The 24,012-nt window shown below is 45.8% G+C and overlaps 2 protein-coding genes across 3 annotated transcripts in view; both read right to left on the bottom strand.

The window, feature by feature from the left end:
- The window catches only part of snx15 (sorting nexin 15), a 174,958-nt gene that overhangs the window by 88,012 nt on the left and 62,934 nt on the right, over positions 1-24,012 (bottom strand). The window lies entirely within an intron of this gene.
- arl2 (ADP-ribosylation factor-like 2) lies at positions 393-24,012 on the bottom strand. 2 transcript variants are annotated; one of them, XM_069893837.1, is made up of 5 exons: positions 23,888-24,006; positions 19,415-19,525; positions 15,399-15,561; positions 4,582-4,662; positions 393-1,068 (listed from the first exon to the last, which is right to left on the bottom strand). In XM_069893837.1, the coding sequence occupies exons 1-5, from the start codon at positions 23,950-23,952 to the stop codon at positions 934-936; spliced, it is 555 nt and encodes a 184-aa protein (XP_069749938.1). In that variant the 5' UTR covers positions 23,953-24,006; the 3' UTR covers positions 393-933. The 2 variants fall into 2 exon arrangements, with proteins under 2 accessions (XP_069749938.1, XP_069749939.1); XM_069893838.1 differs by lacking the exon at positions 4,582-4,662 and having other exon boundaries at positions 23,888-24,012.

The raw sequence follows: 24,012 nt of genomic DNA, 5'->3' as shown, positions 1-24,012 counted from the left end.
TTTCCGGAGAGGGCTGGAGTTCCCCGACCGGCCACTACTCCATCACGTGACTCCTCCCCGGAAATTAATTTTCAACAACATGTTACACTACATGGATTTGGATGCTTGAAGTCAACTCAAGCATGTTACGGGAAATCACAAAAATAGGATACAGCTGAAAAAATGGTACGTGACAGGAAAATTTTTAAAGTAGTTTTTTTTTGTGATCAGCACCCCAAAATCCAGAAAATATACCCAAAAGTGTTCAGGAAGTAAAATCTAATTTTCTATTGTGTTAATTGTGTTTAAACTGTTGTTAATTTAAGTAGCAGTGAAACTGCAGCAAACTAAACTTCTATTGATCTCATTCACTCAGGAGAAGTAAGCCACTTAAAATAATGCAGAAAAATCACTGTTGTACCACTTTTTAATATTCTATTATACAAATAATTTAAACAAGCACGGATGTGATGTTGTCCGTGGGGTTTAAACCTTAGATGAAACTAAGCCTTCCAATAAACTCAGTCATGACAGACCTGCTGGCAAACTTCTGACACTGTTGTTCACCGTGTGTGCCGTTGGAGATCGGGTGCGAAAGGGGAAGGGGGATGGGATGGGGGCTGAAAGAGGCTGGGGGCAGTGGGGGATTGGGGAGGTCTGGGGGGAGGGGGTATCTGGGGCAGAGAGGGGAGTTGGGGAAAGGAGTTGACAGAGAGGGGGCAGAGGGTGTAGGGGAGGATGGGGAGAGGGGGCTGCAGTAGGGGGGTGGGGCAGAGGTGGTTAGGGGAGAGGGGGACTAGGGAAGAAGTGGGGTGCTAGAGGGGTGGGGGCTGGGAATAAATGGAGGCTAGGAGGGAGGTGGGGGTTGGGGAGAGGGGGGCTATGGGAGGAAGTGGGAAGCTTGGGGGGGGGGGAAGTTGGGGCCTGGCGGAGATGGGAGGCGGGGGTGCAGCTTCAATCGGCGGTGAATATTCGGCAGGAAATGTCATCCATCAGCCAGTCGATTCCGGCCAGCAGGTTGTCCCCAGTCACTGCACTGCAATCTCGGATACACCAGTGATGCGTCTTAATGCTGTCAAGGTCCAAGGCCTGTAAATGGGAGGAGGTGGAGGAGATTGTGGGGTGGGGGAAGTTGTGGGGATGGGGTTGTAGGGGTGGGGGAGGTTGTATGGATGGGGTTGTAGGGGTGGGGGAGGGTGTGGGGATGGGGTTGTAGGGGTGGGGGAGGGTAGGTGACGGCAGGATGGACACACAAAAAGATAATCTGCAGTGAATTGTCCGACCAACTTCACAGCAAGTGTCATTGCACCGACAATAAACCCTCTCTTAATTGCCCCTCTCTCATCCTCCACAGCACCCTCCATCCTCAATGACCCTCCCCCTCATCAATAACCCTCCTCATCAATGACCCCCTTTCTCATCATGACACCCACTCCTCAACAATGACACCCCATCGTTAATGACACCCACTCCTTGTCAATGAACCCCTCCTCGACAATCACCTGCTCCTTGTTAATGGCCTCCTTTGTCAATGACCCCCTCCTCGTCAATGTCCTCCCCATCAATGACCCCCCCTCATTAATGACCCCCCTCAATGATCCCCCACTTCGTCAATGACACCTCCCTTGTTAATAACCCCCTCGTCAATGACCCCCCCCCTCATCAATGACACCTTACCTTCTCAATAACCGCCCCATCTCATCAATGACCTTTCCCTCGGCGATGAACCCCCTTGTCAATGACCCTTCCCTCGGCAATGACCCCGCCATCAATGAAATCCCCTCCTCCTAGTTGACCCCCCCTCTCATCAATGACCCCCCTCCTCATCAATGACACCCCCTCCTCACTAATGATCCCTCTGCCAGTGACCCTTCCCTCGTCAATGACTTCCCCTTTGTCAATGATCTCCCTCCTCGTCAATGATCCCCCAAATGTCAATGACCCCCCCCTCCTCATCAATGAACCTCCCTCAGCAATGAACCTCCCTCGGCAATGACCCTTCCCTTGGCAATGACCCCACCATCAATGAAATCCCCTCCTCCTAGTTGACCCCCCCACTCATCAATGACCCCCTCCTCGTCAATGACACCCCCCTCGCCAATGACACCCCCTCCTCACTAATGATCCCTCTGTCAGTGACCTTTCCCTTGTCAATGACTTCCTCTTCATCAATGATCCCCCAATGTCAATGAACCCCTCCTCGTCATTGACACACCCTCATCAATGAACCTCCCTCGGGAATGAACCCCCTTGTCAATGACCCTTCCCTTGGCAATGACCCCACCATCAATGACATCCTCTCCTCCTAGTTGACCCCCCACTCATCAATGACACCCCCTCCTCACTAATGATCCCTCTGTCAGTGACCCTTCCCTCATCAATGACTTCCCCTTTGTCAATGATCTCCCTCCTCGTCAATGACTTTCTCTTCGTCAAAGATCCCCCAATGTCAATGAACCCCTCCTCGTCAATGACCCACTCTCCTCATCAATGAACCTCCCTCATCAATGAACCCCCCCTCTTCAATGACCCTCGCCAATGACCCCCCTCCTAATCAATGACCCTTCCCCTCAGCCATTCATTGTGCTAGTGACTCAAATATAAAGAAAATTAAAAAATTTAGACATACAGCCCATGCTGCCCGATTACACCCAAGTAACTTACAAACCCCTGAATGTTTTGAAGGGTGGGAGGAAACCGGAGCAACCAGAGGAAACGCACGCAGACACATGGAGAACGTACAAACACCTCACAGTCAGCGTTGTATTTGAACCCTAATCGCTGGCGCTGTCACAGTTGAGCTAACTGCTACGCCCTTGGGTCAATGACCATCAAGAGTGCTATTCTAAATCACTCGACTGTGGAGCACTTCCAGCTCAGTTTATATCTCAATCGCACTTCCAAGGAAACAGGGTACTGGAGGATTTAAGGATGTGGATCAAGGCAAGGATCTACTGACAGATGGAAAAGACTCGTCCCAAACCGGCCACATACCCATTACCCCTCTTCTGACGGAAAGAAGGCTCATGAGCACAAGATCAAGCATCACCAGATTCAAGCTCAGGACAATGTACCTTGACGAAGGCCCCAGAATCCAAGCCATCATTCATCCTTTACTCTCTATGGATGCGGCGTGGCCTGCTGAGTTTCTCTATGTGCATAGTAAAGACAGCTTTTTTTTCGTGTGAACGAACGCTGCACAAATAAAATAGAGTGGCCTTTTGTCTGTAACTCTATTTTTTTTAACTGCTGTACAGGTCTGCAGCGTTTAATGTACACGATATGTTCTGTGAAATTGGGCATTATGCAAACACCATATTATATGCGATTGAGATATATGGGATACTGTAGTGTAGTTACATTTTTAAAAAATTTTTAAATTTAGACATACAGCACAGTAGCAGACCATTTCGGCCCATGAGTTCATGCCACCCATGGGTGTAATGGGTATACCCCATTAACCTACATTTTGAACGGTGGGAGGAAACTGGAGCCCCCAGGGAAAGTGTACAAACTCCTGACAGAGAGCGTAGGATTCGAACCCTGATCGCTGGCGCTGTAAAGGCGCTGCGCTAACTGCTACGTCAACCGTACCACCCAAACTGAACCTGAAAAATTTTAAAGTAGGGATCAGTGTGGCAACCATCACGGGGCTATGGGCAGAGAGTGGGGCAGTGGGATCAGTGTGGGATCATCACAGGGCTGTAGGGAAAGAACAGGGCAGTGGGATCAGTGTGGGGACCATCACAGGGCTGTGGGATCAGTGTGGGGACCATCACAAGGCTGTGGGCAGAAAACAGGGCTGTGGGATCAGTGTGGGGACCGACACAAAGCTGTGTGGAGAGAGCGGGGCAGTGGGATCAGTGTGAGAACTGATACAGGGCTGTGAGGAGAAAGCGAGGCAGTGGGATTAGTGTGGGGACAGATATAGGGCTGTGGGGAGAGCAGGGAAGTGGGATGAGTGTGACACAGGGATGTGGGGAGATGGCAGGGCAGTGGGGTCAGTGTGGAGACTGACACAGGGCTGTGGGGAGAGAGCGGGGCAGTGGGATCAGTGTGGGGACTGTGGGGAGAGAGTGGAGAAGTGGTATCAGTGTGGGGACCGACAAGGGGGTGTGAGATCAGTGTGGGTATACAGTCTACAATTTCCTATAGCTAGCGATCGCTTTTTCTAAATTGCTGCGGACTTGCTCGCGTTAACTGAATAATTATGGGACCATGGACGTATATGCGATTGGACGCTGCCCGGACATACGTTAAGCGGCAAATACCTGTACTAGGTACGAGCTGGACTGTTCCCTAAATTAACTTCCTTACTGCACCTTAGTACACGTGACAATAAACGAGTGAAAGAAGAAAGTCTGCAGATGCAGTGATTGTAATAAATACACGTGCTGGAGGATCTCAGCAGGTCCTGCAGGGTCCATAGGAGGCAAAAATATTTAACCAGAGTTTTTAACCTGAGCCTTTCATCCAATAAACATTAACTTGGATTTGGAATGCGATGCCATGAGACGGTCAGGGAAGAGACTGAAACAGCCTCTCTGTCAACAGAAACTGCACACCAGTATATTCCACGGACAACAGAAAACGGCTCCTTACATCCTTGATGTCATCAGATGAGAGCGCTCCAGGTAGATCCTGCTTGTTTGCAAACACCAAGAGGGTCGCTCCGGCCAGCCGCTGCAGAGAGACAACACCACGTCACTGCTTCAACCTCCCCGTATTCTCCACCCTGCTTCACTTAGCCACATCTGACCTCCCCACCCTCCCCTCAGCGCCAGACAATCCCAATGGCAAGACGCTCGGAGGCATTCTCCCCTTCCTCTCGTGTCTCCACTTGCATTAGGACTGGTAATGACACCCCCCACCACCACCCCGGTACACCCAGCCCACCGGACTGACAAGCATTACCCCAGCAGCACTGCCTCATGAGACAGGGTGGTAAAAGCAGCGAGAAGAGGTCTTGCCTTCACCAGTTAGGGGACTGAGTGCAGGAGCAGGGACATCAAGTTACAGCTGTACCAGATGTCGGTGACACTGCATTGGGAGCAAAGGCATTTTTAAAATTAGACATACAGCACAGTAACAGGGCATTCTTGCCCACGAGCCTGTGCCACCCAATTAACCTACAACCCTCGGTACGTTTTGAACAGTGGGAGTAAACCGGAGGAAATAGAGCAGAAATGGGGAGAACGTACAAAGAGCGTTGGATTCGAACCCAGGTCACTGGCGCAATAATAGTTTTGCGCTAACTGTGCCGCCCTACAGCACCCTGCAAGCCTTTCAGCCACTGTGTTGTGCCAACCCAATAACTCACTCTAGCAACTGCCAAGAATTTTCCGACTGCACAACCCTCCATTTTTCTCAGTTCCATGTACAGTAAAATCCCTGTTATCTGGAATACAAGCAACTGGCAAAAAAATTTGCATATTTGGCAAAATTGGCACCTCGGCATGAGTTCGCCAATCACGCAATCTCAAGCAACCGGAATATTCACTTATCCGGCATCTATTAATTCGGATACCAGGGATTTTTTTTACTGTACTTTGTTAGATTTTCAAAAAATCCTACAGTACCTGCTTCCACCACCGTTGCTGGGAGCACTCTTCTATCCCCCCGTACTTACTCCCAAGCACTTTAAAACTATGCTCCCTCATGTAGCCATTTCAACCCTGTAGATAAAGCCTCAGTCTGTTCACACGATTAATGTACACCTCTATCGGGTCACCTCTCATCCTCCATCGCTCCAAGGTAAAAAGACCAAGTTCCCTCTAACCATGCTCTCCAATCTGGGCAAAGTCCTTGTGAATCTCCTCTTCACTCTCTCTATTGCAGCTACATCCTTCCTGTATTAAGGTGCAGTTCTGGTCGCCCAGCTGCAGGATAGATATCAAAAGCTGGTAAAGATTCGGGAGGATGTTACTGGGACTGAGGCTCAAGTTGTAAGGAGAGGTTGGATAGATTCCTGAACAACAGACTCATTAAGGACTCGTACTTTGATCATTATTCAGTACTGAATATTTATACTTCTGTATTTGCAGTTTGTTTACAGTTCTTTCTTTTGTAGTTTACAGTTGCCTGTAATTAGAAACTCTGCCTGATCCGCAGGAAAAAGAATCTGGTTCTCCTGAAGTCCACAATCTCGATAATAAATTAGAACTTGAGATTCCGCTCCACCTCGGGACATCCTGCCTCCTTACCCAATTCAACAACATTAAGTTGCGAAACAGAGAAAAGGTGAAAAATCTTGTGAAATGGTGCGAGAATAGAGTCTCAACGTGGGCAACATCAAGTCGAGATTGTGGACTTCAGGAGAACCAGAGACGAGCAAGGGAACACTAAGTTCTCCAGAGTCCACTTAAGAAGCGACCTATCCTGACACATAACATCTCACTTGACAGGAAGGCACAACAGCCTTCCTTAAAAGTTCATTACTGGAAGGATGTAGAAGCTGTAGAGAGGGTGCAAAAAAGCTTTACCAGGATGTTGGATAGATTGGAAAATGCCTTATGAGGCAAGGTTGGCAGAGCTAACCTTCTTTGAGTGAAGAAGAATGAGAGGTGGAGAGGAGTCACGTGAAGGAGTAGTGGCCGATAGGAGAATACCAGCCCTCTCCAGAAAAGAAGGAAAAAAGTAAAGAAAAAGCAAAGCCACAGACACACAAACCACAACAAATAAAAAATAAAGGTGTGGAGGAAATGGCACCAAAGAAAGAAACGCCAAAAACAATGGGAAGAAAAGCGTCAACTTATTGAAGAGAAAGGTGAAGGCCTTTCCTGTACGAAGGAGCAGGGACCCGCTGTGGAAAGAGGAACCCACTCCCTGAGGTCAGTGGAAACCCCGAGGGGTCGCGACCCATTGAATGCAGGACTACAAGGATGGCTCACGGAGCCAAACAGAGGTGCGCAACCGCACATGTGCGAGAAATCGCGCATGCGCGATGCGAACGACAAAGACAACACCGATGGGAGGGGATCCTGCTGAGAAAGACCCGACAGCAGGGCTCCCAGTGGGAAGATATAGAAAATAACAGGAACGGGAGGGAGGAGAATGACAAAAGGAAATCAGAGACACAGCAGATGACCAGCCCAGAGGAACAGGACCAACATCAAGACACCATTAAAAAAAAATACCCAGCAAACTGAGATAAACAGCCCAACAAGAAAGTCAGAAGAGACACAGATACAAGGAAGAGAGGTAGAGGACACAGATCCTGGAGCGGACACAGGGGAAGAGGAGGGAGAACATCAAGCTCTGCGCAGAGAAATAGAAGATAAAGGAAATGGACTGTACATAGATAGAAAATTTTTTGAAGAATATATGGAAGCAGTAAAAGAATGGCAGACACGAGAATTTAATGAAATAAAAAGAAGAATAAAATGTACAGAATAAAAAATGAGTAGATTAGAGATGGTCATGACAGAAATAGGGAAAAGAGTAGACAAGGTGGAAGAACGAGAAACTGCCGTAGAAATGGAAGTGGACGACTTAAAAAGGAAATTGGAAGAATCTGATAAAAAAGTTAAAGAAACACAGTTGTTAGCTCAGAAGATGGATATAATGGAAAACTATAATAGGAGAAACAATATAAAGATAGTTGGCCTTAAGGAAGATGAAGAAGGCAAAGATATGAAAGAATTTATAAAAGAATGGATCCCCAGGGTCCTTTGAATGCCAGAAATACAGGAAGGAATGGAAATAGAAAGGGCACACAGAACATTAGCCCCAAAACCACAGCCACAACAAAAACCAAGATCCATTCTAGTAAAATTCCTGAGATATACGACAAGAGAAAATATATTGGAGAAGACAATGAAAAAAATGAGAGAAGACAAAAAGCCACTGGAATACAAAGGTCAAAAAAATTTTTTCTACCCAGACATAAGTTTTGAACTCCTGAAGAAGAGGAAGGAGTTTAACGCAGCAAAATCGTTTCTATGGAAGAAAGGCTATAAATTTATGTTAAGATATCCAGCGGTGCTTAAAATAGTTATCCCGGGGCAGCAAAGCAGACTGTTCTCAGATCTGGAAAAAGCACGAGAATTTGCAGAACGCCTGCAAAACAGACAGAAAGATGAAGAGATGAAACAAGAACAAGAATGACGACAAACTTCATATAAAGAAGAAAAATAATGTATAAGTAAGAACTAAGAAGGGGAAGAAAGGGAAGAAAGGAAGTAAGGGGGAATTAAGAGGGTGAGCTTTGTTATATGTGAAGATAAAAGTCTTTTCTGGAAGGGGCTGGGTGGGAGAGAATAACAGTCACTGCGAAATAAGTTGACGCTTGTGAGCGGGTTCGCAATCTAAAAGGAGAGGGGAGTTGTGGTTACCCGGCAAGGGACAAGGGGCAACTCAGAGGGAGGGGGGGGGTGGGGAGACATTTGGGGTTAAGGGAATTTTATATGTGGGAATAGTGGAAATATTTTATGTTTTAGAAGAGTTGTCTTACAATGTGTTCAAAAAAAGAAAACAGAAATGGATAAGGAGGAAAGATGGTGATGAGAAAGCGAAATGAGAGGTAAATAAAGTATGAAATGGCCACATATTTATGACTATGAATATTAACGGAATACATAACCAAATCAAAAGGAAGAGGCTGTTAAATTTACTGAAGAAAGAAAAAATTGATATAGCATTCGTGCAGGAAACACATTTAACTGAAGTGGAACACAAGAAATTAATGAGAGACTGGGTAGGGCATGTAATGGCAGCATCATATAATTCAAAAGCCAGAGGAGTAGCTATATTAATCAATAAAAATGTACCAATCAAAATAGAGGAGGAAATAATAGATCCAGCAGGGAGGTATGTAATGATAAAGTGCCAGATATATTCAGAATTTTGGAATTTGCTCAATGTATATGCACCTAATGAAGAGGATCAAAAATTTATGAAAGATATCTTTTTGAAGATTGCAGATATGCAGGGGAATATACTGATAGGAGGGGACTTTAACCTTAATTTGAACTCAAAGATGGATAAAACTGGAAAAAAGACTAGCAGAAAGAACAAAGTAACCAAATTTATGGTTAAATCGATGTAGGAAATGCAACTTTTGGATATATGGAGGAGACAACACCCAAAGGAAAACGAATACTCATATTATTTGGGTAGACATAAAACATACTCAAGGATAGACCTGTTCCTGTTGTCAGCCCACATCCAAGGGAGAGTTAGGAAAACAGAATATAAAGCTAGATTGTTATTGGATCACTCACCCCTGTTATTAGTAATAGAGCTGGAGGACATCCCACCGAGAACGTATTAAACTCCAAGCTACTTAAAAAACAGAATTTTAGAGAATTCATTGAGCAACAAATTAAAATGTACTTTGAAATAAATACGGAATCAGTGAAAGATAAATTTATACTATGGGATGCAATGAAAGCATTCATCAGAGGGCAGATAATAAGTTATGTAACTAAGATGAAGAAGGACTCCAATCGGGAAATAGAACAGCTGGAAAGGGAAATAGCAAGTACAGAAAAAGAATTAGCAATAAGGGAAGATACAACAAAAAGAAGAGAATTGGCGGACAAAAAAATAAAATATGAAACACTACAAACAGACAAGGTGGAGAAGAACATAATGAAGACAAAACAGAAGTATAATGAGCTAGGAGAAAAAATGCACAAAATACTAGCTTGGCAGCTTAAGACAGAACAAACTAAAAGAATGGTATTGGCATCAAGGAAAAAGGACAAACAAATTACATATAACCCAACAGAGATCAATGAAAACTTCAAGGAATTCTACGATCAACTATATCGAACTGAGAACGAAGGGAAAGAAGACAAAATAGATTAGTTTCTAGCTAAAATTGAACTACCGAAATTGAAAGAAGAGGAGCAAAATAAATGAATAAAATCATTTGAAATAGAGGAGATACAGGATATATTAAAAAAACTACCGAACAATAAAATGCCAGAAGAGGATGGATTCCCAATAGAATTCTATAAAACATTTAAAGACTTATTAATTCCTCCTCTCCTGGAAGTAATGAACCAGATTGAAGAAACACAAAACATGCCAGATTCATGCAAAACAGCATTAATTACAGTAATACCAAAGACGGGGAAAGATCCACTAACATCAGCATCGTATAGACCAATATCTCTACTTAACACAGATTATAAGATAATAGCTAAACTATTAGCAAACAGATTGGCCGACTGTGTGCCAAAAATAGTAAAACTAGATCAACTTGGATTTATTAAGAAAAGACGAACAACGGACAATATCTGTAAGTTCATTAACTTAATCCATGCAGTACAAGGAAACAAGACGCCAACAGTGGCAGTTGCCTGAGATGCAGAGAAAGCGTTTGACAGAGTAGAATGGAATTATTTATTCAAAGTACTACAGAGGTTCAACCTACCAGAGAAATATATTAATTGGATTAAAGCATTATATAAGGGACCATTGGCGAAGGTGACAGTAAATGGATATATATCAAACCAATTTAAATTAAGCTGATCAACTAGGCAGGGATGTCCACTATCTCACTCACTGTTCACATTAGCTATAGAACCACTGACAGAACTGATAAGAACAGAAAATAAAATAAGAGGGATAAAAATAAAAGAGAAGGAATATAAAATCAGTCTATTTGCAGATGACGTCATAGTATACTTAACAGAACCAGAAATATCAATGAAAGAATTACATAAGAAATTGAAGGAATATGGAGAAGTATCGGGGTACAAGATCAACACAAATAAAAGTGAAGCAATGCCAATGAATAATGTGGATTTCACAAAGTTTTAAGAATCACCATTTAGATGGCAAACACAAGCAATTCGATACCTAGGTATACAACTAGATAATAATCTAGGTCAGGGGTGTCAAACTCCAATTCACGGAGGGCCAAAATTAAAAACTTGGACTAAGTCGAGGGCCGAACTAAATATTTATTGAAAATTTTCAACAACATCTGCATGTTTTCTCTTCTTTCAACATATGTAATGTTAAACTTTAGGATATAACTTTAGGAGGATAATGTTACAGGTCAGGAGTAGGTAGCTCAAGTTCACCCTTTGCTTGACCTGAGGGAAACATATTTGGTCCCTGTGGAGATGTAGTCAGCATTCACAGGCTGTGTCCATTTTGGCCTGCATCAGGACTCAGCATTTCCTGCTCACTCCTCAGGCTCTAGGCCTCTATTCACCCTCGACCCACCATCCCTCTACCTGACCAGTCCTTTACCCAACCTCTACTCACCCCTCACTCCACTCGCTCTGCCTCTACCCACCCCATCCTATACATGCCCCTCTACTGCCTCTCCCCTCAACCTGTTCCTCCCTCTACCCATCTCTCACCCTCTAATCACCCCTCCCTTACTCGCCCTGCTCCTCCCCTTTTACCTCTTCCCTATCCACCCCTCCTTCTACTCATCCCTCCCTCTAACTGCCCCTCGCACCACCATAACTTCCCCTGCCCATTACTCCTCACCTACACCCTCTGCCCACCCCTGCTTACCCACCCACTCAGGCCCAGCGCACTGCCGATCAGCCTTTGCAGACAGCCACCATCTCTCTCTTCACGTGCAGGGCCGAACCAGCCATCCCTGGGGTCCACGCGGGTGCAAGCGCTGAAGGCCGTGGCGACTGGGAGAAGTGCGCTCGCGCTGTGAAAGGGCCATCCGGTGCCAGTCGCACAGGGCTCGCGCTGCCTGGGGCCGTGCGCAGCCTGCCATGCCCGTCGCACCGACAGGAAATCACAGGCGCTCGCCAATCCGCCGCACCGCTCGTCAGGTGGGAGAAGTGACTGGTTGTGCGGGAAGCCTTCCAACTGGCTTGCCGGCTGATGACATCGACAGACTTCTCGTGTTACAATTTCTCGTGTTACAATGGGGAAGGATGTGCAATGAAGGGGGAGGATGGTGGGGGTGACATTACCAAAAAACAGCATCGGCTCTCGCTGCAGGGCAGGCCACCTCTAATACATTTTTGAAATGATCTTGCGGGCCAAATATAATTATATCGCGGGCCAGAGTTTGACATGTGTGATCTAGGTCATCTATACAAACTAAAGCATCGAGTCCACGCTGCTGAAGATCCAGCTGCGCTGGATGGGTCACGTCTCCAGAATGGAGGACCATCGCCTTCCCAAGATCCTGTTATATGGCGAGCTCTCCACTGGCCACCGTGACAGAGGTGCACCAAAGAAAAGGTACAAGGACTGCCTAAAGAAATCTCTTGGTGCCTGCCACATTGACCACCGCCAGTGGGCTGATAACGCCTCAAACCGTGCATCTTGGCGCCTCACAGTTTGGCGGGCAGCAACCTCCTTTGAAGAAGACCGCAGAGCCCACCTCACGAACAAAAGGCAAAGGAGGAAAAACCCAACACCCAACCCCAACCAACCAATTTTCCCTTGCAACCGCTGCAATCGTGTCTGCCTGTCCCGCATCGGACTTGTCAGCCACAAACGAGCCTGCAGCTGACGTGGACTTTTTACCCCCTCCATAAATCTTCATCCGCGAAGCCAAGCCAAAGAAGAAAAGAAGAAGAAGATACAAACTAAATTATCAGCCATTAATGAAGAAATTACAAGATGATTTAGATCATTGGAAAGACTTACTACTAACACTGATAAGAAGGGTAAATTGGATTAAAATGAATATCTTCCCAAGGATATACCTATTTCAATCGTTACCAATTCACTTAACAGAGAAATTCTTCAAGGAGCGCAAGAAAATAATAAGGAAATTCTTATGGAAAGGGATAGGAAAGGGAAAGGAAAATTCTTATGGAAAGAGGATAGCGCGAGATAAATTAACAGAATGGTACAAACAAGGGGGCTTATAGCTACCAAACTTTAAGAATTATTATAGAGCAGCACAATTAAGATACCTATCAGATTTTTATCAAACAAGGGAAAAACCAGATTGGACCAGATTAGAGCTAGATAAAATAGGGGAGAAGGTACCTGAATATATACTATACAAGTGGGATGAAAAGCTGGTGCAACATAGGAATTCACCAGTACTGCACCATCTGCTCAACATTTGGAAGAAGATTCACATAGAAAGGAATAAAACAAATGATCAACTACCAAAATTAATATTGACACAAAATCAACTAATCTCTTTCACAATAGATAACCTTTTCTTTAGAGAATGGAAGGGAAAAGAGATCAAAAGAATAGAAAATTGTTTTTCTGGAAATAAATTATTATCTTTTGAACAAATGAAGGACAAATATGGTATACAATGTTTGTATACCACCAACTGAAAACCTACTTGAAGGACAAATTGGGAAGCAGGCTGAGGTTACCAGAAGGAAGCAATTTTGAATATGTGATTACAGACACAATGATAATTAAAAGATTTATAACAAACATGTACATCAAACTGCAAGAGAAAGAGAACGAGGAAACAAACCCAAAAATGGGAACAAGATCTAAACATAAAGATAAAGAATGAAACATGGGAAAAGCTATGCTCCGGAACTATGAGAAATTCAATAAACATGAGGTTACATATGATACAATATAATTGGTTACACAGGCTATACACCACGCTCCAAAAGTTAAATAAATGGGACCCAACAGAATCAGACAGATGTTTTCGCTGTAAGAAAGAAATGGGAACAACAGTACATGCAATATGGACATGTGAGAAAGTGGAAAAGTTTTGGGAAGATCTAAACCAGGTATTAAATAAAATCATAAAAAGCAACATACCAAAAAATCCAGAGATCTTTCTTCTAAGTAATATAAGAAGTAAAGAACTTGGACTCAATTTGGATGGAGCACAAAAAAGATTTATTATGATAGCCTTAGCTGTAGCAAAAAAATGTATTATGTCAACCTGGAAATTAGATGATAGCCTGAGAATACAGCAATGGTACATAGAAATGAATAAATGTATTCCATTGGAAAAAATAACATATAATTTAAGAAATAATATCACAGTATTCGAACAAATTTGGGAACCTTACATGGAACACAACAGAGAAGTCCTACCGCTGCCCTCCACCGCCTAAAATGACAGAAGGAGAAGACGACGAAATGAACCGACCCAGTATGTAAAAGTAGAAGACACAAATTTCTTGTTTATTTTCATTGTGTGATGACATTGTTTAATGGGTTTAATGTATCATATATGTTGAAAGTTGAGTGGGTGGGGAGGGGGTGAAGGAGGGAAGGAAGGGAGGGGGGAAAAAGGGGATAAAATGACACTGTGTATATTCAAGAGGGAAATGTTTGTGTGTATTTTGGTCAGTGTGGTTCATCAGTGTGAAAAATAAAAAATTAAAAAAAAAAGAATGAGAGGTGACTTAACAGAGTTGAACAAGATTATGAGAGGCATAGATAAATTTCCCAGGGCGGGACTAACAAACACCAGAGGACATCTGGACAAAGGGAAGAGAGGAACATTTCAAGAGACATCAGGAGTAAGTTTTTTTTTTACACAGAGTTGTGGTGCCTGGAATGCCTTGCCAGGGGGTGGTGGTGGAAGCTGGAACAATAGTCGACAGGCACATGGATGGAAGAAAAAGAGGGTTATGAGGTAAAGAGGTTTTTTTTTAGACTGTATATGGGCAGTACGGTTGGCAGAGTGGTTAGCTCAACACTGTTACAGCGCCAGCAATTGGGACTGGGGTTCGAATCCCGCGCTGTCTGTAAGGAGTTTGTATGTTCCCCCCATTTCTGTGTGGCTTTTCTCTGGCGGCTCCAGTTTCATTCCACCCTTCAAAAACGTACCGGGGTGTAAATTGGGCAGCACGGACTCATAGGGCCGAATTGGCCTATAAGAGTGCTGTATGACTAAATTTAAAAAAGATATATATAATAGATCAGCGCACGTCATGCGCCAAAGGGCTGTAATGTTCTAAGGCTGAGTCGGACAAGGCTGCTGACCACCATTCTGTCAACTTTTACAGGAGCTCTAATGAGACCATCCTGGCCGGCTGCTTCCTTCAGCTGCTCCCGTTGGGGGATGAGATACAGGAGGATCAGAGCCAGCACCACCAGGCTGAGGAACAGCTTCTTCCCATGAGCAGTGAGAATGCTGAACGACTGTTGAACTGCTACAACAACTCCCCATAAATATACAAATATTTATTTTAATCTATGTACAGTAAAAGTTCTATTATCCAAATTTCAAGCAACTGGCAAAAAAAGGGAAAATAAATAGGTAAAAAGTATGGAGATTTACAATTGGTGTGCCTCGCTGTTAGCAATTATGCCACAGGCAGTCTCAAGCAAAGGAAAAATTCATTTATCCGGCATCTACCAACCCCCAGAGGTGCCAAATACCAGGGGTTTTACTGTATAAATGTTCTGTACATATGTACCATTCTTTGTATGTGTGTTACATCTGTGCTTCCACTGTGTAGCACCGAGGATCAGAGAACTCTGCTTTGTCGGGTTGTACTGGTAAAATCGGATGACAATAAACTTGAACATACCTCTTCCCGAAGGAGGACAGAGAGCTCCCGCTTGCAGTCCTCCAGCCGAAGTCGGTCAGCACTGTCCACTACCCAGATCAGGCCATCCGTGCTCTCGAAGTAGTTCCTCCAGTAGGACCGCAGTGACCTCTGGCCTCCCACATCCCAGATATTCAGCTTAAAACTGGGGCAAGGGTGGGAGGAAAGTCAGGTCAGCGCAAGGGTCCCATCGCTTCTTTTGCCTGGCCACTAATCACCCCCCATCTCAGTGCAGCTGGGAGCAATCCCCTGCGAGGTGCTGCCCGAAACCCCTGGAGTGAACCCACACACATGCTCTCAGTGACTGGAATGTTCTGTTTAAATCCACTCCCTTGAATTTTGAGGGGAGATCTCCCTAGCTGCAGTCTCACCTACCAGTGGAAGCAGTCTCCCTTGTTCAATCTCATCTATTCCTTTCATAATTTTGTTTCCATAAGATTACCCCCCTCTGTCCTTTGGAACTCTGATGAGAATAGTCCCAGGCAATTTATTTTCCTCAAAATACATTTTGTGTAGTGAGGGCAGTGTGGTTAGCGCAACACTGTTATAGCGCCAGCTACCTGAGTTTAAACCTGGTGCTGTCTGCGAGGAGTGGGTTTGCGTGGGTTTACTCCCATCCTGGGGGAGGGTGGGATTGTAAGTTAATTGGGATATTTGGACAGCATGGGCTCTTGGGCCAGAAGGGCCTGATAGAGAATGGGTGGGCAGCCTGCAGGCCACATCCAAATTTATCCGGCCCGAAATCCAATGCTAAAGTACCATATGCACCCAGCCCACCGATACAATACAGGCAGTCCCCGGGTTACAAACCCGTTCCGTTCCTACGTCTGTCCTTAAGTCGAATTTCTATGCTTCGGAACAGATCGTAAATGCATTATAAAATGTCCAACTGTCAATCTTGTAGCATTCTCAGCTGAATGGAAGCAAAGGACAGTTCCTACCTGTCACACCTCCCATTCCGGGAACAAGTCTCCAATGGAATTCGAAGTCACCATGGGTTCTCCCTGCGGAAGGTACGGAAGGAGATGTGCATGGTCTCCAAGAGCAACATGCTCCAACATTCCTTCCTTTCATCTGCTGGCTTTGGAGGCAATTCAGCAGGTGGATTCACAACATGATGGAAAGATGTCATGAATGAAGGGAAGACTAATGCCCATGATGGGTTGGTTGAGTTCACAACTCTATGTAGTCTGTTCCTGTCCTGTGCATTGGCACCTCCATACCAGAGATGCCACCAGTCAGAACGTTCTAACACCACTGGGTGGTGTGTCAGTGGTTGAACGGCGAGCCACACTGATGCTACCAATTCACGCATGCACCTCACAAATAAAAATTAGAGTAAACATATTTATTTAGCAATATGAAAGAGTAAAATTACATCTCACCTGTAATCCTGTTATTGGGTTCTGGCTTTTAAAAAGCAGATGAAACCAACCCGCTACTCTTTTCTGTATTGCAGTCTTATTATCCTGTGTCTCACTTTCGTGAACTACGTACATCTGTAAATGTCAGACCATTTGCTTTGTGCATGTGCCTAGTCACCTCCAGGACACTAGCAGGCATTGTAGTTCCAAGACGCGAATAGTTTCAGAATGACACGGCATTAAAACTACTGTGTAAAGTCTAGTCGTTTCTGGTTGACCCTGAACTAAATGCAGCACAAGGTCACTTTTACGGAGTGAGCAGGAGTCAGAGTGCATTAAATGGAGAGGAAGGTGTGACAGGTAGGAACTGTTCTTTGCTTCCATTCAGCTGAGAATGCCACAAGATTGACAGTGGACATTTTATAATGCATTTACGATCTGTTCCGACTTGCATAGAAATATGATTTAAGGACAGACGTAGGAATGGAACAGGTTTGTAACCCGGGGACTGCCTGTACTGTATTGGCGGGCTGGATGCATATGGTACTTTTGCATTGGATAAATTTGGATGTGGCCCACAGGCCGTAGGTTGCCCACCCGTGCTCTAACAGGCCCTTCTGGCCCAAGAGCCCATGCCATCCAAATACCCCAATTATCTTACAATCGCCCTCCCGCCACCACAGCGGAAGGAAACCCACGCAGTCACGGGGAAAACCTACAAACTCCTCGCAGACAGCACCAGGTTTAAACTTGGGTTGTGCTCACCACACTGCTCTCACTACATGAATAAATCGCTGGGACTATTCTCATCAGTTCAAAAGGACGGAGGTGGGCGGGGGGGGGGACACACTAAATTATGAAAGGAAGTAGATAAGATTGAACAAGGGAGACTACTTCCACTGGTAGGTGAGACTACAGCGAGGGGGAATCTCCCCTCAAAATTCAGGGGAGTGGATTTAAACAGAGAACATTCAAGCCCTTCGGCACACAATGTTGAGCCAACCTATATAAACCTACTCTTCAACTTCATTCCCTCCCTCACACCCAATAACTCTATAGCTTTCTGTATGCCTGTCTAAGTCTTTCGAATGTCCTTATTGTTCCAGCCTCCACCAGCACCCACTACTCTTCATGTAAAGAAAAAAAACTGACCTCTAATGTCTCCCCTAAACTTTCCTTCACGTACCTTAAACAGATGCCCTCCACAAGCAGCCCCCAGGGAGAAAGGTGCTGGCTGGCCGCGCTGTCTAAGCCCCTCATAATCTTATGGACGTTTATATATTAGAATCAGAGAGGAGAAACTGCTTCTCCCAGAGAGGAGTCAATCTGTGGAATTTCCTGCCCAAGGAAGCAGCAGAGATTTTAGAAAGAACGGGAAAATTAAGGGAGACGGGGAAGAGGCGAGGAGGTGGAGCTGAGTCCACAGCCAGATCAGCCATGATCTCATTGAGTGGCAGAGCTGACTCAATGGGCCGGATGGCTGAATCCTGCTCCTGTGTTCTGAGGGGACACAGTAAATGCTGCAGGAACTCAGCCGGGTCTTGCAGCCTCCATAGAAGGTAAAGATATATTACCGACATTTTGGGTCTGAGCCCTTCAAGGTGTGAGCAAAAAGCAAGTAGGCGTCTCAGTAAGGGCAAACAGAAAGGGGGCAGAATGTGAGGGTGAGGAGTCCAGGCCAACAGACAGTAAGTGTTAATTGGATATGATAAGAGGGAAGGCGAGAATTGATTTTGGGTCAGTGAAAGGAGATGGAGAGAAGAGGGATGAAGTTGAGGGTGGGGAGGGTTGGGTTTTAATGGAAACTGGAAGTCGATGTTAATGCCTTTTCTGTGAAAGGACACAGACACCTTTCTCTGTCTTTATTGAGACGCGTGCTTGATTTTTGCTTATACAAGTACACAATCCTTTATCTGGAACCCTTGGGAGACAGTGTGTTCTGAAATTTGGATTTCGGAAAGCCAGATTTAAGCCCAACCGAATTGTGCTGTCATATCTACCCCACCTCGCCCGCCCGACTCGCACTGCCATTTCTCTCCCTACTTGCCGAATTTTAGATGTCTGGTTAAAGGATTGTGTACCTGTACCTTAAAAGAGGGCTCAGGTTTATCTCCCATGGTCACTGTGAGACTGCCTGAGGTCCTCCAGCATTTACTGAGTTTTTATGATTATCACAGCATCTGCAGACTTCCACGTTTCACTCCTGTGTTCAAAGGGCAGACACGCTAATCATTGGTCCGACTCGTCAAATGGCCCTTGGACTGATGACGCATGTAACAAAAACTTGACTTCAAGAATGCCGACCTTCTCTCGCGCCCCCCCCCCCCCCCCCCCCAATCAGCCCCAACTGTGGCACAGAGATTTCCTCCTGCATCTCGGTCAGCGACAGGAGAGCAGCTGAAGTTCCTGATCCTCCAGGAGAGAGGAGCAAGTGCCCCACTGTCTCGAGTCAGGGATGCCAAAACCGAACAGAGGCCCCTCCCTGTCTGAGCCCAGGTGGGGCTGGGCCAGGAACAAGACATGGCTCCCTCGGACTATGCCATCAGATGGACCCGCCTTCCCCAGTACACGAGTCCCGATTCAAAACCCACATGGGGCAGACACAAAGGAGTGAATCGCCACGGGCTCCCCTACTTTCTGTGCTCCAGAGTCTTGATGTTGAAGCCCAGCGTCGGGGAAATGGTATCGATATCCTCTCCGTTGAACTTTTTCAAGATGGTTGTTTTCCCAGCATTGTCCAACCCGCTGGAAGGACGTTAAGGAACCAGGAACATTAAATCCCCTCTGAGCCTCCTCCTTTCCCTCTGTTGTCACGAACCTGTCGCTTCAATCAGTTTCATGTTTTACGCCTATCTACTGCAAAATCTCTTGGAGGGTTGCCTATTCTTTGTTCTCCAAAGGGAGTTCTGTGGGAATCTCTCTCACTGCTTCCCATCAGTAATCCTCAGAAAAGGACCCCCCCCCCCGCCACCATTTTGTTCATACCTTGATGAAGAGCTCAGGCCCGAAACATTGGTTCTTTGCTAAAGGACACTGTTTGACCTGCTGAGTTTCCCCAGCATGGTGTCTTTACTTCAATGACGGTGTCTGCAGTGGTTTACTCATGAAATTTGTTGTTTTTCAGGGCAAGGAGCAAAATGACAACAATATTACAATTATGTAAATGTAAGGTTAAAAAACAAACAAGTCAGGCAAAAAGAGAAAAAGTGAGGCGGGGTTCATTCACCGTTTGAAAATCTGACAGTGGTGGGGGAAAAAGCTGTTTTTATAACGTTAGAACACTACAGCACAGCACAGTCCGCTCAGCCCTTGATGTTGTTCATGTTCCTACCAAAATTTAAAAAAAACCTTCCTATCTCGTTACTCTCTATTTTGCTTTTGTCCATGTGTCTTAAATGTCCCCAATGTTTCAGACTCCACCATCATTCCAGGGACCCACTACACTCTCTATGTAAGAAAACATATCCCTGATGTCTCCTCTAAACTTCCCTCCCTTCACTTTGTACACACCTTCTGGTGTTTGCTATCTCCACCCCGGGAAAAAGGCACTGGCTATCTATCTTATCTATGCCTTTCAGAATCTTGTAGACCTCTATTAAGTCACTTCTCATCCTTCTACACTCCATAGAGAAAAGCCCCAGCTCTGCTAACCTTGCCTCATAAGACAAGTTCTCCAATCCTGCCAATATCATTGTAAATTTCCTCTGCATCCTCTCTGTAGCTTCCACATCCAGAATTGAAACACAAGTGTGGTCTCACTAGATTTGTAGAGTTGCAACGTGGCCTCTCGACTCTTGAACTCAATTCCCTCCCCATTAATGAAGCCCAGCATCCCATAGGCCTTCAGAACTATCCTATTAACCTGTGCAGCAACATTTAGAGAGTGTATCTTCGGGTTCCTGTACCTCCTTCCTGATGGTAGCAGTGAGAAAAGGGCATGCTCTGGGTGGTGAGGGTCTTTGATGCTAGAGGCTGCTTTCTTGAGGCACTGTCTCCTAAAGATGTCATTAACGGAGGAAAGTCTATTCAATTTTTAATTCAGATATACAGCATGGTAACAGACTCTTTCAGCCCACAAGCCCGTGATGTCCAAATACCCCAATTAACCTATGACCCTCGTATGTTCGAAAGGTGGGAGGAATCCCATGCAGACACAGGGAGAATATACAAGCTCCTTACAGACAGTGCTGCATTCAAACTCGGGTCATTGGTGCTGACTGCGACATTAACTGTGTTGCCCTAACCGACTAAAGCCATGATGGCGCAGGCCAAGTTCAAAACTCTGTAGCCTTTTCCTGTCCTGTGCATTGGCACCTCAGTGATGCAAACCAGTCTGAATGCTCTCCACAGTCCACCTGTACAAATTTACATACCAAATCTCCAAACAAAATATAGCTGTTGGCGACCCTTCTTCATAATTGAATCGACATTCAGAGAGCTATCCTCTCCCCCATCACTTTTCAGCTTTTTTTTTCTCTTCTACCCACCCACCTGTGGACTAGCCAAACTGCAGGAAGGATATCAATAAGATTGAAAGAGTGCAGAGATTTACGAGGACAATGCCAGGTCTTCAGGAGTTGAGTTACAGGGAAACATTAAACAAGTTAGGACTCTGTTCCCTGGAGCGAAGAAGAATGAGGGGAGATTTGAGAGATTTACAAAATTATGAGGGGTGCAGACAGAGTAAATGCAAGTAGGCTCTTTCCACTTAGACTGGCAGAGATAAATATGAGAGAACATGGTGTTAGGGTGAAAGGTTTAGGTGGAACATTGGGTGAACCCACTCAAAGAGTGGAACAAGCTGCCATCTGATGTGGCAAATGCGGGCTCACTCTTAAGTTTTAAGAATAAGTTGGATAGATACATGGATGGGGGAGGTCTGGAGGGTTATGGACTGGGTGCAGGTCAGTGGGACGAGAGGATGATGTTTTGGCACAGTCAAGAACTGCTGATTGGCCTGTTTTCTGTGCTGTACTTTGTACCCACCCATGACCTTTAACCTGAGTTCCTCAGCCTGTCTTTTCCTCCCTCCCTACCCACACCTTTTAATTCAGGCACCTGATGAAGAGCTCAGACCCAAAATGTTGGTCACCTTTACTTGCTATGGATGCTGTGTGATCTGCTGAGTTTCTCCAGCACATGACAGTATTGCACTCACTCCCAGCAACTGCAGAGTTTAACTAAGGATCCAGAAATTTTAAATATGGGACAGATCACACTGGACAACAATTTTTTTCCCCAAAAGGTTTGCTTCCTGAAAAAAAGGGGATTGTGACAGACAACTTCCAGCTGAACACAAAGATAATTTCAGATTTAATGTATTGTGTAGGAATTTGGAGGAACATTAAATTAACTATTATTGAGTTTAGCGTGTTTAATCACATAATGATGCTGACACATTGCATTAGTTCAAATAACCTTTGCTGCTGATTTTCGTTTGTACTCCACATCTAATGCCTCTCGCATCAGTACATTGATGGATTCCAGTTGCCCTGATACCGCTTTTCCCTGTCTCAATGTCCTGGTGAAACCTTTCACCATGTTCATTACTGACTGCACCAAGATCAGCAGGGAAGACATCCAAGTGAATGAATTTTTCAACGACACGTGCACTTCGTGGTTTTGGATGTTTGAAGTAGTCGTAACGTATGACAGGAAATCACAAAAATAGGCTATATCTAAAAATTGGTATGTGATAGAAAAATTTTAAGGTGAGTACAAAATTCATAAAATACACCCAAAAGTGTTCAGGAAGCAAAATCTTCGTTGTCCAGTGTTATCATGTAAGAAAACTAAAGAAGTGTGCTTGGTAGCCCAGTTGCAGAATCCAGAATCAGGAATTTGCTTTACTCCAGGAGCTTTTCTGATGTCGTCCTATGGAATAAAAACAGGCCCTTTGGCTCCACTCTTCCTTTCTGACCCAGGTGTACTGACCAAGTCCCATTTGGCTGCATTCATCGTTCCACTGAGCCCCTCAACATAAATGCTTCTGTTTTCTACATCCCGAGACGATAAGCATTCGTTGAAGACTTCAACAATGTCCTCTGGCTCACAACACAACCTACCAGTTTAATCCCTACCAGACATGACTCTCACGGTCTTACCTGAAACACCTTTTACCCAGAGAGTTCGATCTCCACCCAACCTGTCCCCAGAGCCCATCCTACTCTAGCATTCTCACTCCTCCCCATCATTTTTCCCTCTCCATCCACAGCCATCCTTGCCCTTTCTCCCCACCTTACCTCCTCCACCCCTCTGACCCCTCTCCCCTCCCCAGCTTCCCCCTTCCCTTTCTCCTACTGTTTCACCACCCCCTCATTCCCTACTCCTCCTTCCCCACTCCCTTCCTCCTCCTCCCTCCCACCCTCCCCTCACCCCATCACACCTCTCCCCCACCAATCATCTCCTCACTCTCCCCCAATCCAACCGTCCCTATCATTCCTCCCTCTCACCACACTCACCCTTCTCCTCACTCCCTCAATCCACCCCTCCTTCTCCCCACCACCCCTTCTCTCCACCCTCTCTTCACTCCCTCTCCATCCACATTCCCATCTCCCCCTCACAATCCTCATTTCCCCCCCACTCCCCTTCCCTCTCCCCACCGCCACCTTCTCTCCACCCTCCCCTCTCCCCACTGACCCCCTCCTTGCCCACTCTCCCATCCCTTCCTCCACCCTCTCCCCATCCCCTCTTCATACCTTCCTCTCCCCACCCTCTTCCCACACCCCCACCCCTCTCCCCTATACCCCCTTCCCACCCTCCCCTCCCATCTCTATCCCTCCTCACTCCCTTCCCCACCCTCACCCTCCACCCTCTCCTCACTTCCTCCCCATCCCTCTCCTCACTCCCTTCCCCCTCCTCTCCCACCCCCTCCACTCTCACTTACTCCCCATCTTCACCCTCTCCTTCCACCCCTCCCCACTCTCCCCTCCTCCCTCCACATCCCTCCCGTCCCCATTCTTCCCCTCCTCCATTCCTCTCTCCCTCCTCTCCTCACTCCCCCACCCTCTCTCCCCCCTTCTCCCATCCCCCTCCCTCGACATCCCCCACCCTCACCCTCTTCTCAGTCCTCAGACCCCCCCCCCACCCCGGGCCCGGTCAGGATACAGCATCAGCAGCCGGACCTCGCGTTCCTTTTGCTTCATTTTCTTCAGGATGCTGAGCAGCCCCATCACGCCACCGCCAATGGAGCCCCGCTGCACGCCCACCCCCGCTCGCCCCTCATTGGCTCC

Source organism: Narcine bancroftii, chromosome 8 (assembly GCF_036971445.1).
Source record: "Narcine bancroftii isolate sNarBan1 chromosome 8, sNarBan1.hap1, whole genome shotgun sequence".
Taxonomy (NCBI): domain Eukaryota; kingdom Metazoa; phylum Chordata; class Chondrichthyes; order Torpediniformes; family Narcinidae; genus Narcine; species Narcine bancroftii.
The sequence above is the reverse complement of the archived record's forward strand: the minus strand, read 5'-3'. Positions and strand labels throughout refer to the sequence as shown.